The 13,220-nt window shown below is 42.8% G+C and overlaps 1 protein-coding gene across 1 annotated transcript in view; it reads right to left on the reverse strand.

Annotated features, from left to right (window-relative positions):
* Positions 1 to 3,618: 3,618 nt before the first annotated feature.
* LOC137323528 (glycophorin-C-like) overlaps positions 3,619 to 13,220 on the reverse strand; it is a 68,628-nt gene continuing 59,026 nt past the window's right edge. Inside the window, exon 4 of the mRNA XM_067987097.1 lies at positions 3,619 to 6,173. Coding sequence (XP_067843198.1) covers positions 5,977 to 6,173 — 197 coding nt within the window. The 3' untranslated portion in view covers positions 3,619 to 5,976. The remainder of the gene's footprint in view (positions 6,174 to 13,220) is intronic.

Below are 13,220 nucleotides of genomic sequence, written 5' to 3' on the forward strand. Positions count from 1 at the left end.
TTATTCCACAATCTCAGTCTTCTACTCTCAGGTCCACTACCGCTCTGCAGGAAAAGTTTGGAAAAGCAAGGCAAAGCAGCACCTCCTTCCCCCACTTCACCAAACTCCCACACTTACCGAACTCTCAGCACACTGTGATATATCCGCACACCGTCTTGCCCTCTGAACATTTCAGAATAAATTAGATTTGATTAATAAATTATGTAGGTTCCTAACATGTTCATCGTTTGTTTTCAGTGGATATAATCTGACTTCTGACTCCACGGGAGATCCATATAACACATAGTTCGAAGTCAGCAGGGGCTTTGGTACCAGGGAAATTAATCAATCTCCAATAGGTAAAAATAATTGATCACAGAATCAATATGGATAGATCTTATGTGCTCGGCATCAGAAGGCAATGAGCTCAATCCCTTATGTTAGCTGGATAAACTCTGAGGAACACTTAGATAATCTGGGGTTGTAATCCTTGAAGAGAGATGTCTCAAAAGGGGCCTTATAGAGGTAAACAAGTTTAATGGGGCAGAGAAATTGAGCCAAGTACAATACTTCCAGGTTTAGCAGATCAGCAGAACAAGCAAGCACAGGTTAAGGCTTGTGAAGGGTTAGTTTAGGACAGACACTAGGAAGTTATATTTTTTAAAAAAACAGGGTGATATTCCAGACGGGTGAGATGGACTGAAGGGCCTTTTTCATCCAAACCTATCTTGTGATCTTGTAAGTTTCTTAATTGCTATGCTACCACTTTTTTGATAACAGGCCAAGTAAATAAATAAATAAATGTGATGTGCATTGGGAGTTGTTTCAACTGGAATTGTGAACTAGGAGATGCTGCTGATAATGGACCAGGTTTTTGAATTTCAAAGGATCCTGTCCCACGTGGAAAGGGCCAAATACAAATAAGCAAATGATCCTCAATTCAGATTTTTAGATCAATTTGACCTGAATCACTTCTACCTCAATAAACTTTGTGCTGTTCTTGCTTTGACTGTGTCCAGCCAAAAATAGCATCGCAAAACAGAACTTCTCTCAGCCTTGCTTCCTGAATTCCACCAAATTACTGCACTCGCTTAGCAGTTTTGCTTCAGAGGGGTAGGAGCAGCTCAGCCTCTTCGGTCAGCTGTTAGTTACCAACACAGCTATCTTTGTTGAAGAACGTCCAGACACCTACCCAACATACTATACATTCCAAGGATGCTATGGATGCCCTTCACCATCATCTACACTAGCTAAAGATCTGAGTAACAAAATCTTTCCCCACAGAGATAACACTAGCTCAGTTGCCTAACTGGAACTGTAGGCTCTAACGAGATCGCGTCAGATAGATTTCTTACAGAAAATATTCTGGGATACAATATATGAGTAATTGGTGACTTGACATCTGGTACGTGGAGTATGTTTGGGAGGAACAGGTGACTTTGGACCTACGGTTCCCAAAGTTTTCCACCAATGGGGGTTTTCCTCGTGTCACTTCTGGGTCTGTTATACACTAATTGGCAGTGATTGATTGCCATGATTAGTCAATAACTATTATCGTTGCATCATGCGACTACCAGGACGGTAGAAAGCGAACTAGATGAACCTTGATCTTTTTTCGTCCAATAATTCCTATGTTCTTGTGGCCCAGGCAAATGGAACCTCAGTTTATGGTCTCATTAGAAAGACAGTAATGATTATGGCTAATGTAACGTGCTTGGGAGGAGCAAGTGACTTTAGACCTCTAGTTCCCAAAGCTTTCAACCACTGGGAGTTTCTTCACCTCGAAGAACAGCACCTCATCTCTCGAGTAGGCACTTTACAGCCTTCTTGACTCAACATTGAGTTCAACAACTATAGATCATAACCACCGCTCCCATTCTCTCGGACAGCAAGTGCTGGTAATGGTTCTGCTGTAACCATTTACACCTCCTCTGGACCATCTTTTCTTTCTTTACCTGTCCCATTACCACCCTCCTTGCCTTGCACCATCACTCCTTTGTCATTTAATCGCTCCTGCTCGCCACCCCATCACAGACCTTCCCTTTTGTTTTTTCCTCTTCTCCCCTCCCCCCTCCCACACTTTGCCCTGGCTGTGTACTTATAAACTGTTAAATCTCTAACCTCGTCCAGTTCTGATGAAAGATCATCGACCTGAAACGTTAACTTTTCTTCCTCCTCCACAGATGCTGTCTGACCTACTGAGCTTTTGAAGCATTCTCTGCTTTTATTTCAGATTTCCAGCATCAGCAGTATTTTACTTTTGTCGTAATGGTTATGGTGTTTGGTTCCTCAGCTTCTCTGGTATTTACCTGTTACAAATGCCCACCATGTATCCTCTACTCCAATTTTGACTCGTAGGTTCAATTACTGTAGGGGAGGGACGAGATGAAAAGGACATAGTATCTCCCCCCACCTCAATTGTTTTGCTCGAGGTAATGTCCCCCTCTTCTACCTGCTTCAAATCCCAGAATTGTCACTGCCCCATCTTTCCAGTGCTGGAAAAGTTTTTATACAATGTCGCAATTATATTGGGTGCAAAATCTGATTAACAGCTAGATGATGTAATTGGGAAAGTCGAGACCAGGATTCTAGACTCACTGAAGGGAAATCCTTAGTGAAACAGCTTATGTGAGTAGTATGAGAACCAGAAATAAACAAACAAAATAGAGGGTGTGTATTTAATATTATTGACACCTAGATTGAAAGCCTTGGTGTTAAAATGTGGAAGGTGATTGTCCAATGTTTACGTGAATAGTACTGACCAACCACTTCTGAGCATGGATTGCTCTGCTTTTAATTTTGGGTCAGTGCAAGGGGGTGCTGTATTCATAAAAGTGAGTGTCAAAACTTTTTCTCCTTTTACTTTTTAAGTTACATTCAGATGAAGGCAGCCCACTCGATCTCATCCTTGCAGAACATCAACCCTTTTGCCTTCCCATAACATCTGGGCTGTTTCACAAAGGTGCAATAGCAAGCTTTCAGAAATGTTCCTTTCAAAAGGAAAAAAGTGATAGTTAATACTTAATTTGGGGTTTTCTCATTTTAAACTTTCAAAATGGCTGCATCAAATGTCTATTGATTCACTCTCTCCCATACCATTTGCTGCAGCACTCCCATCCAAACCCTCGATAGCACCAGTTTCTTGGACTTTGCTTTGACTTTAAGTTCACCTCGATTTCCCATCTCCTGCTGAACATCTTCCATTTTCTTTGGAACAGAGGAGGCTGAGGAGTGGATAGGAAGGACCTATTTCCCTTAGCGGAGAGGTCAAAGATTTAAAGTAATTGGTAGAAGCTTTAGAGGGGAGTTGGAGAAATTTTTTCGCACCAAAAGGGCGGTGGGGGTCTGGAACTCACTGCCTGAAAGGGTGGTAGAGGCAGAAACCCTCATCGCATTTAAAAAGCACTCGGATGTGCACTTGAGGTGCCGTAACCTACAGGGCTACAGACCAAGAGTTGGAAAGTGAGATTAGGCTGGATAGCTCTTTTTCAGCCAGCACAGACACGATGCGCTGAATGGCCTCCTTCTGTGCCGTAAATTTCAATGATTCTATGATTTTGAGGAGAAGCCTGTTACAGACGCCTCAGTTCTATTTGCCACCGATACCCAGCTTCGCAAATGATCAGATCAAAAACCAGGTTTATGTAGGAGAAAAGTTTTATTGTCTTATATCAATCGATTCCAGTTAGAATTACACAATTTTATTGCAGGTTCCATAAATGTATATTACTTTGCCATTGCTTCGAACACCTCATCAATACATTATTACTGTCGAGGGCATATACTGCTCAGCAGTGGCAACGGGGCGGAGTTTGAATGTCTAGTGATTGCGGAAGTCACATGTATGTTTAATATTAATATGCACACACCCTCCGGCATATGATCACAGATGTCCAGCTACAGCCCATGATGGGATTTTTGGAGCAGCTAGTTTAGTGCGAGTGAAGAGGACAAAGAGGTAGGGTGACCTTACTCCTGACAGGAAGTAATTGTTGGGAAACAAAATTTGTAAAACTATTTTCAAAAACCCTTTGCCAAGGATTTAACCTTGCTGACACGATGTGCTAGCACATACTGACCTGGGTCTGAGTCAGCGATTGTCTGCACATCGACTTTCTGGTTTCTAGTGAGCTTTCTTGGGTGGGGGGGAAGGAAGAGAAAGGGAGAGGAAAAGAGGGACACATTGAGGAGTGAACATGGTTGTAATCCAGAGGGATAGGGAACCCTGCACCACTCTCTCAGGTCACCTGCAGGCCACTTCAAAAGTCACACTGCCTATAAAGGCCTTTGAGCAGATTAGATGCCCGTTTTCCTTCTAGAGAAATGCTGCAAGGCACACGAGGATCTAAGCTGGGGAGTTGGTAGGCTTGCCAACCCTCCAGGATTGTCCTGGAGTCTCCAGGAATTAAAAGATTAATCTCCTGCAAGCAACCCATCAGAAAAATAATGAGAATTATCTTTGGAACACTTTCATTTACTTTGTTATAAAAATATTGGCGATGAGAAAAAAAGGCAGTTTGACTGGGCGGGGTGGTTGGTGCCAGGAGATCATGTGAAGAATCCTCCAGGAATATGTCCAGAGTTGGCAACCCTAGGGATGGGGGAAGAATATGTATATATAAATAAAATGAAAAAAAATCATATTATCCAATATCCTTCATATTTTTGATTATGCAAGAAAGAAAAAGCACAAGACTCTCGGTAACATACTAAAAGCGCAAATAGAAATTTAAGATTTAACGTCATTGTGCAGTATTCAAAAAATAAAAGGAGAAAAACATTTACTGAAAAAATAAGTCACTTAACTTTCCTAATGCAACAGCACTTGCACATACCAAAAGGTATCTCAGGAAAAAGGCGGCATTCAGTGCACAAACAGGGTCAAAGAGATCCAGTAACAGAGATCCGTTCTATTGCAGCTAGGCTGCAAGTGATAAAATAAACGATGATGTATTTCAAATCTATGAGGTGTATCATTGCCATACTATAGTAGTGATCCATATTTTAAAGTGTTCTCATCGTAACCAATTAAACACTGCCAGGGTGGGGACAACCCATTCCCCCTCCCCACTCATCTCATGGTGTCGACTCCTTGCTTTAATACAGTTCGCCCCAAGTGCCAACTTGAGAGTGTCTGTTTGAAAATCGCTATTCTTCATGTATGTGAGCTGAGACAATGAGCGCTGCCAGGCTTTTGAGACCGTGTAGGTTGCTTATAGATGGACTGAACATTGTATCCTCTCCGAAAGACCGACACAAGTGCACTTTCCAGCGCGCAAGGGACAAGGGAGGGGTAACTGTAGTACACGCAGTGCAGTTCCACCCGATAGCAACTAACAGGCCAGGGATGGAATCTCAGTCCTTCCTACCTGATCTGCATTGCTCAGTATCACAGCCGACAGTGCATTCGCCAATTGAGCAATCAAAGGACTTTTACTATTTAAAAAGGACACATGGCCATACAATCATTTAGGATACCCCTGGTCAAAGTGTGGAATACAAAAAAAAAGCATTTGCCAAGATTAACATTTAAAATGTTACGTATTGCAGAAGGCTCCAGATATAAAACTTGAGGCCTGGTCTAAAAAGGTTACTTTGTTAGTGGATTTTTGTATGGATATTTCAGCTCTTTTCACAGATCCATAAAGCAGGTTGTTAAATATAATGGGTTGCAACAGTATAGTGTCTGTACGGTGGCACTGTATGGCACTTTAGTGGTACTTATCTTTGGAAACATAATATAGAAAACAATGTTTACGGCATGTATAAAACTGTATTTTCCGATAGCGTACTTGTTTTATTAGTATATAGAGAACCCACGTCATGACTGTCTCCCAGAAAGGGAGGAGTTGAGAATTCATTTGTCCGCTTGGTTTCCCCCCCCCCCCCCCCCCCCCAACGCGGGGTGGAGAGGGTCTGTCGTGAACTCTTAGTGCAGACAGCAAGTCCTGGCTGTAGTGTCAATGATCTACCGCTAATTAACAGGAGCGCTCGTCGTCAGATGAAGTATTCCTTCTTGCTTTCGTCCACCGCGTCTTGGAAGTTGGGGTCGTTTTTCAAAGCAGCGTCAGCATTCTCCGCAAATTCTGTGCCTTTGGCCTCGTTGGTGTGATACGTGCCTTTGTGCCTGTACAGGTAGCGGATCATAACCACGAGGAGGCAAATGATCACAAATACCACCGCAGCTATGACACCTGTAGATAAAAGAGGAAAGTTGTTTAAATGACTAGAACACAGAAGAGAGCAGGATTCTCTTAACTGGGTCAACAAAGAGACGAGATGCAAATGTCCTAGTTAAGGATCCCCTTGGAACGAGCGACCACAACATGGTTGAATTCCATATCCAATTAGAGGGTGAGAAGGTTGATTCTCAAACAAGCGTACTGAGCTTGAATAAAGGAGACTATGATGGTATGAGAGCGGAATTGATTAAAGTGGACTGGGAAAATAGATTAAAGGGTAAGACGGTACATGAGCAGGGGTGTTCATTTAGGGAGTTATTTTACAACTTTCAAAATAAATATATTCCACTGAGGAAAAAAGGGTGTAAAAGAAATGACAGCCATCCATGGCTAAGTAAAGAAATCAAGGATAGTATCCGACTAAAAACAAGGACATATAAGGTAGCCAAACTTAGTGGGAGGATAGAAGATTGGGAATTCTTCAAAAGACAGCAAAAAGTAACTAAAGGATTGATTAAGAAAGGGAAGATAGATTATGAAAAGAAATTAGCAAAAAATATAAAAACAGATAGCAAGAGTTTCTATAGTTATATAAAAAGAAAAAGGGTGGCTAAGGCAAACATAGGTCCCTTAGAGGATGAGACCGGGAAATTAATGGTGGGAAACATGGAGATGGCAAAAATGCTGAACAAATATTTTGTTTCAGTCTTTACAGTAGAGGACACTAAGAATATCCCAACACCGGACAAACAGGGGACTCTCGGGGGGGGGGGGGGGGGGAGGAGCTAAATACGATTAAAATCACTCAGGAGATGGTACTCAGTAAAATAATGGGACTCAAGGCGGATAAATCCCCTGGACCTGATGGCTTCCATCCTAGGGTCTTGAGGGAAGTGGCAGTAGGGATTGTGGATGCTTTGGTGATAGTTTTCCAAAATTCCCTGGACTCAGGAGAGGTCCCGGCAGATTGGAAAACTGCTAATGTAACACCGTTATTTAAAAAGGGTAGTAGGCAGAAGGCTGGAAATTATAGGCCAGTTAGCTTAACATCTGTGGTGGGTAAAATTTTGGAGTCTATTATTAAGGAGACAGTAACGGAACATTTAGATAAGCATAATTTAATAGGACAAAGTCAGCATGGCTTTATGAAGGGGAAGTCATGTCTGACAAATTTGCTTGAGTTCTTCGAGGATATAACGTATAGGGTGGATAAAGGGGAACCAGTGGACATAGTGTATTTAGACTTCCAGAAGGCATTCGACAAGGTGCCACATAAAAGATTATTACTTAAGATAAAAAATCACGGGATTGGGGGTAATATTCTGGCATGGGTGGAGGATTGGTTATCGAACAGGAAGCAGAGAGTTGGGATAAATGGTTCATTTTCGGACTGGCAACCAGTAACCAGTGGTGTTCCACAGGGGTCGGTGCTGGGTCCCCAACTCTTTACAATCTATATTAACGATTTGGAGGAGGGGACCGAGTGCAACATATCAAAATTTGCAGATGATACAAAGATGGGAGGGAAAGTAGAGAGTGAGGAGGACATAAAAAACCTGCAAGGGGATATAGACAGGCTGGGTAAGTGGGCGGAGATTTGGCAGATGCAATATAATATTGGAAAATGTGAGGTTATGCACTTTGGCAGGAAAAATCAGAGAGCAAGTTATTTTCTTAATGGCGAGAGACTGGAAAGTACTGCAGTACAAAGGGATCTGGGGGTCCTAGTGCAAGAAAATCAAAAAGTTGGTATGCAGGTGCAGCAGGTGATCAAGAAAGCCAACGGAATGTTGGCTTTTATTGCTAGGGGGATAGAATATAAAAACAAGGAGGTATTGCTGCAGTTATATAAGGTATTGGTGAGACCGCACCTGGAATACTGCATACAGTTTTGGTCTCCATACTTAAGAAAAGACATACTTGCTCTCGAGGCAGTACAAAGAAGGTTCACTCGGTTAATCCCGGGGATGAGGGGGCGGACATATGAGGAGAGGTTGAGTAGATTGGGACTCTACTCATTGGAGTTCAGAAGAATGAGAGGCGATCTTATTGAAACATATAAGATTGTGAAGGGTCTTGATCGGGTGGATGCAGTAAGGATGTTCCCAAAGATGGGTGAAACTAGAACTAGGGGGCATAATCTTAGAATAAGGGGCTGCTCTTTCAAAACTGAGATGAGGAGAAACTTCTTCACTCAGAGGGTGGTAGGTCTGTGGAATTTGCTGCCCCAGGAAGCTGTGGAAGCTACATCATTAGATAAATTTAAAACAGAAATAGACAGTTTCCTAGAAGTAAAGGGAATTAGGGGTTATGGGGAGCGGGCAGGAAATTGGACATGAAGCTGAGTTCGGATCGGTCAATGCCCTGTGGGTGGCGGAGAGGGCCCAGGGGCTATGTGGCCGGGCCCTGCTCCGACTTCTTGTGTTCTTTAGATTTGTGGTTGGGATCAGATCAGCCATGATCTTATTGAATGGCGGAGCAGGCTCGAGGGGCCGATTGGCCTACTCCTGCTCCAATTTCTTATGTTCTTATGTTCTAAAAATATACATGCACATCAGACAGTGGTAGAATAACGCAGAAAACAAGCAAAAGAACAAGGGGGCGATGTGGAGAATTTTTTTTTGACAAAGTAGCGAGTTATGGTGGTGTGGGATGCATTGCCTGAAAGGGTGGTGGAAGCAGATTAAATAATAACTTACAAAAGGGAACTGGATGAATACTGGAAAGGGAAAAATTTGCATGGCTATGGGAAAAGGGCAGGAGAGTGGGACTAATTGGATTGCTCTTTCGAAGAGTCGGCACAGGCATGATGGGCCGAATGGCCGCCTTCTGTGCTGTATCATTCCATGAAGCTGTGTGAGAGAAGATCATGTAACCCTATATCATGAAGACACTAAAGAAATGTAGTGGAGACATGTTTTGGTCAGCTGGGTGTCTGACATATTGGAAAACCTATTACCATAGTTAATAATTTCCAAACTTACTGAGAAATCCACATAAGCAGATCTTCGATATAGATTATGGAGACACAGACCTAGGGACTGCTGGTGTTTGAACTGACCAGAACTGTACAGATCACTAGAGCACTGGTAAGCTTTCTGCTGTTCGTGCAGCTAGGATGACCCCACCAGTTATGGCATGAATGATCAAACTATGGCACTTAAAGACAGACAGACTTGCATTTATGTAGCACTTTTCATGACCTCAGGACATCCCAAAGCACTTTACAATCAATGAAGTATCTTTGAAGTGTGGTCACTGTTGTAATGTAGGAAACACAACAGCCAATTTGCCACTTGTCCCACAAACAGCAATGAGATAATGATCAGGTCATCTGTTTTTGGTAGTGTTGGTTGAGGGATAAATATTGGCCAGGGCATGAGGGAGAACTCCCCTGCTCTGCTTTGAAATAGTGCCATGAGATCTTCACGTCCACCTGAGAGTGCAAACGGGGCCTCAGTTTAACGTCTCATCCGAAAGACAGCACCTCCGACAGTGCAGCACTCCCTCAATACTGGCACTGCAGTATCAGCCTAGATTATGTGCTCAGGTCTCTGGAGCGGGACTTGAACCGCCAACCTTCTGACTCAGAGGCAAGAGTACTACCAACTGAGCCACGGCTGACCACACAAGTCATATCTCCCCCATGAGGCCTGGAAATCCAGCCCTCTCCCCAATCAAGGGGCAAGCCTCAGGAGTCTCCGTGGCAACAATGTTCCAAGGTCAGGGCCGCCAACAGTTGAAAATTTCTCTCGAGATAATCCCTTTTTCAATCCTCTGTCACATGTCCCTAGTTTTCTGCATTTGTTGTGGGTTGTAGACATGGACTGAATTCCATATATGCCATCATTTGGAGTGGAGGGAAAGTACAAGGGTCACAATCAGAGATTATTTATAAGGCAGGGTCACAGGCTTGGTTGTGCTATGTGCAGGAAGTACAAGCAGGTGCTTCTCTAAAGCTGGAGAAATAAAATGGAGGTGAGGGCCTATACCAGGTTGCTGTGTGCACACGGCATCATTGACATTGGGTTGGGATTGGAGTTGTCCACTAACCCTCTTCCAGCCTTCCCCACCAACCAAGTGGGATGAGGTAAACCAAACTGTGAGGGGAAAGAAAAATAGGATTTTTTTTTTTTGCTTATGTCTGTTCATTTTGTTAGTGTTTCACACTAGGTTCAATGAAAATTTTACTACGTTTGACCAAGCTGTCATGTTTAATGGCATGAATCAAATCAAGTAAAAAAGACACTACAATTAGCCTCAGCAGCAAGGGGAAACAAACATGATATTCAGTCGAGTTTCTCATTCCCAATTGTTATGCTGATCATTGTCCAAGGGCAACACGCATGTAAACATTAAGTGACAGCACTGGTGCCATAATTGAATTGCATGCCAACAATTACTGTCTGGGCTCACACCTGAATAGCCAAATGAACTGGTACTGAATTGCAACAAGGAGTCAATGGCATTGGGGGCAGACAAGGAGGGAAGGGAATAAATGATGGTAAGATTTTTTTCCCCTGCCTTTTTCCCCCCCGCCCCCCCCGAGAACTAGCACTTACATGGAGGAAGAGGAAGGGGCAGGGATAGATCCTTGGGGAACTCTGGGAGGCACTGTACAAGGGTGGAAGGAGAAATCAATCTTGCATCTGTGTTCTTACAGACAGGAGTGGAACTATGCCAGGTCAGTCTCCCAAGAATTACTATTTCTCTGACAAATTTAAGTTTCAAAACTGTTCTCTGGAACAGAGAAACAAGATCTACTACTGAGTAATTTACTACAAAATAGCTTTCATTGGGATCTTCATGCCTTAAATACATTATTTTTAAAAGGCACAGAACATGACTGGTGATGCATTATGTCATTATGCTACAATCTGCATCATTATGCACCTTTGTTTAAAACACCTTGCATTTTACCAGACTGATCAGGTCACAATGACTAGCTATGCTGCACCACTGGGCTGAAACTATTAGCAGACGCAGAGTGCAAAGGTCAGCCAGCAAGGCCCAGGTTATTGCGTCAGCTGCACCTGGCAGCAAATCACAGGAGAAGAAACCTCTGCATACACGCACAGCTAATTTTTTTTTTTAAGGTGTTAGGTGTGGGGGAAGGGTCCATTTTCTCAACGTTGATAAGGTTGCAGTTAGGTTATGAAATGACTAGGAGATTCAACGGGTCACCAGTGCACTGTTTAAACCCGGCTTCACACCTCATTGAAATTTGTACTTCACACAGTGAGAGATGGATTTGAGAGAAGGGATTGCGAACTATACAACTTTAGTGTCCTCTGAAGTCAGATAGGGACCACTTTAGTGTCAGCGTATGGGCAAAGACATAGTATTACTGCAGCCTTTAATAATCTCAGTTACAAACAGATGTAGCTGGGGCAGCATCGGAGGTAATTTCTTTAAAATTTTGCAAGTTTGTTGGGCTACAGTTGAATTAAATCAGGAGAGAAATAAAGCTCTGTATGTAACTCTGCCTTTGTAATATTTTCTTAACTATCAACCATTTTAAACTGTTTTTAATATTTCTGCAATTGACCTGTGAACATTGTGCTGGAGGCCTCACAGTCCTGACAGATGGAATACTTCACTAGTGACTGATTGAAGTCCTAACCACATGATTCAGAAATAATTAAGGGCCTTGAATTAATGTTTTGCAGATGTTTCCGCCAAGTCACAAGAAAATTACTCAGTTCTTCACTGACAGGATAAAAAAAACCATTAGGAAATTGCTCATCCTAAGGGCTTAAAGTAACTTTATATTACAGAGCACCACAGCTAAACAAACCCCAAAGTCACTCAAATCACTATGGTCAGTACAAGGAAACACAGCCAAAGAAAATCAGGAGAAATCCTAAACCATCAGTATCCTGAACTGCATGCTATTTACCCTTAGTTTTTTTTCATCTAAATTGACAATCATAGCTTCGCTATGCCCTTTGACCTCAAAATGGCACTCCCACATCTCCTTTCTATCGCCTCCATTTGTGCTCTCCATTCAAACTGTCCTGTCTTTCTCTATTTTGTCAATACTACTATGGTCAGTGCTTCTTTGCAATTTCCTTTAAGCTTCATATATGTTACCTTACACACTCTTCCTCCTCCCTCCATTCCCCAGTCTCCTACTTGGACTCATTAGTTTCCAGCGTCCCGAAACAATGGAACGCTTTACCTCAGTTTTTCCTTCCTCCTTTAATCTCCAGTTTTTCAAAGTCCAAGCTGGGCATCACCTAACCGTTATTTCCTAATTTACCTCATCTAGTCTCTTACTCGGTTGAGGTTGAACATACACATGCTCATTGTAGTCTCTCACGCTCTCTGTGCAAGTCTCCTCTTGCTAGTCTCCTCTCTTCTGTACGTCTTTTATTTTGTCTGCCAATCACACTGTCTGTCTCTGTATTCTCTCTCGAATACTCTATGCCTCACACACGCACACACTGTCTCTCCCTTTCCTTTGGTCTCAAATTCTTCTTCCTTCACCTGCCAGGTAGATTAGGGGCAGCATCAATCCACAAGTATCAGCGTGGCAGAAATGGTTTCTTCTGGAGGTAGGGGGCCGTAGCTTATGTTATCTTGCTGCATTCGCACAAAAGGAACAGGGCCTGGTGCTGAGGTTGGAAAGTATTAATACTGTATTCATTGTTAGTAGGGTTCAGCTTTGGCTGTGTTTATTATAGATTGTTGCTGTACTATTTCATAAAATATTTGCAGGTTGCAAGTTTTACTTGCATTTATTATTGCTGCATTCATTTATAAACGCATTTGTTACTATTGTTGCTGGATGGACAAAGTTCATGGTGTGGATCTGTGTGAATCAAGGAGCTGTGCAAGCTTAATTGCCTTTGGTGAAGAATTGGGCAAGGTCTAGAGTTGGGATACCAGAAGAGCTAGGATTGAGGTCAATAGCAGCAGAGAGATTTGGAGGGACCAGTAAAATCTGGGATAATGCACATTGATGGGATGCTGGTTTTACAGTGAACACAGTACATTGTCCTGGGCTGGGGATGGATGAAAGCTTGGGGGGGGGGGGGGGGGTGGCCAGTAAGGATG

The sequence above is a fragment of the Heptranchias perlo genome, chromosome 7 (assembly GCF_035084215.1).
Source record: "Heptranchias perlo isolate sHepPer1 chromosome 7, sHepPer1.hap1, whole genome shotgun sequence".
Classification (NCBI taxonomy): Eukaryota; Metazoa; Chordata; class Chondrichthyes; order Hexanchiformes; family Hexanchidae; genus Heptranchias; species Heptranchias perlo.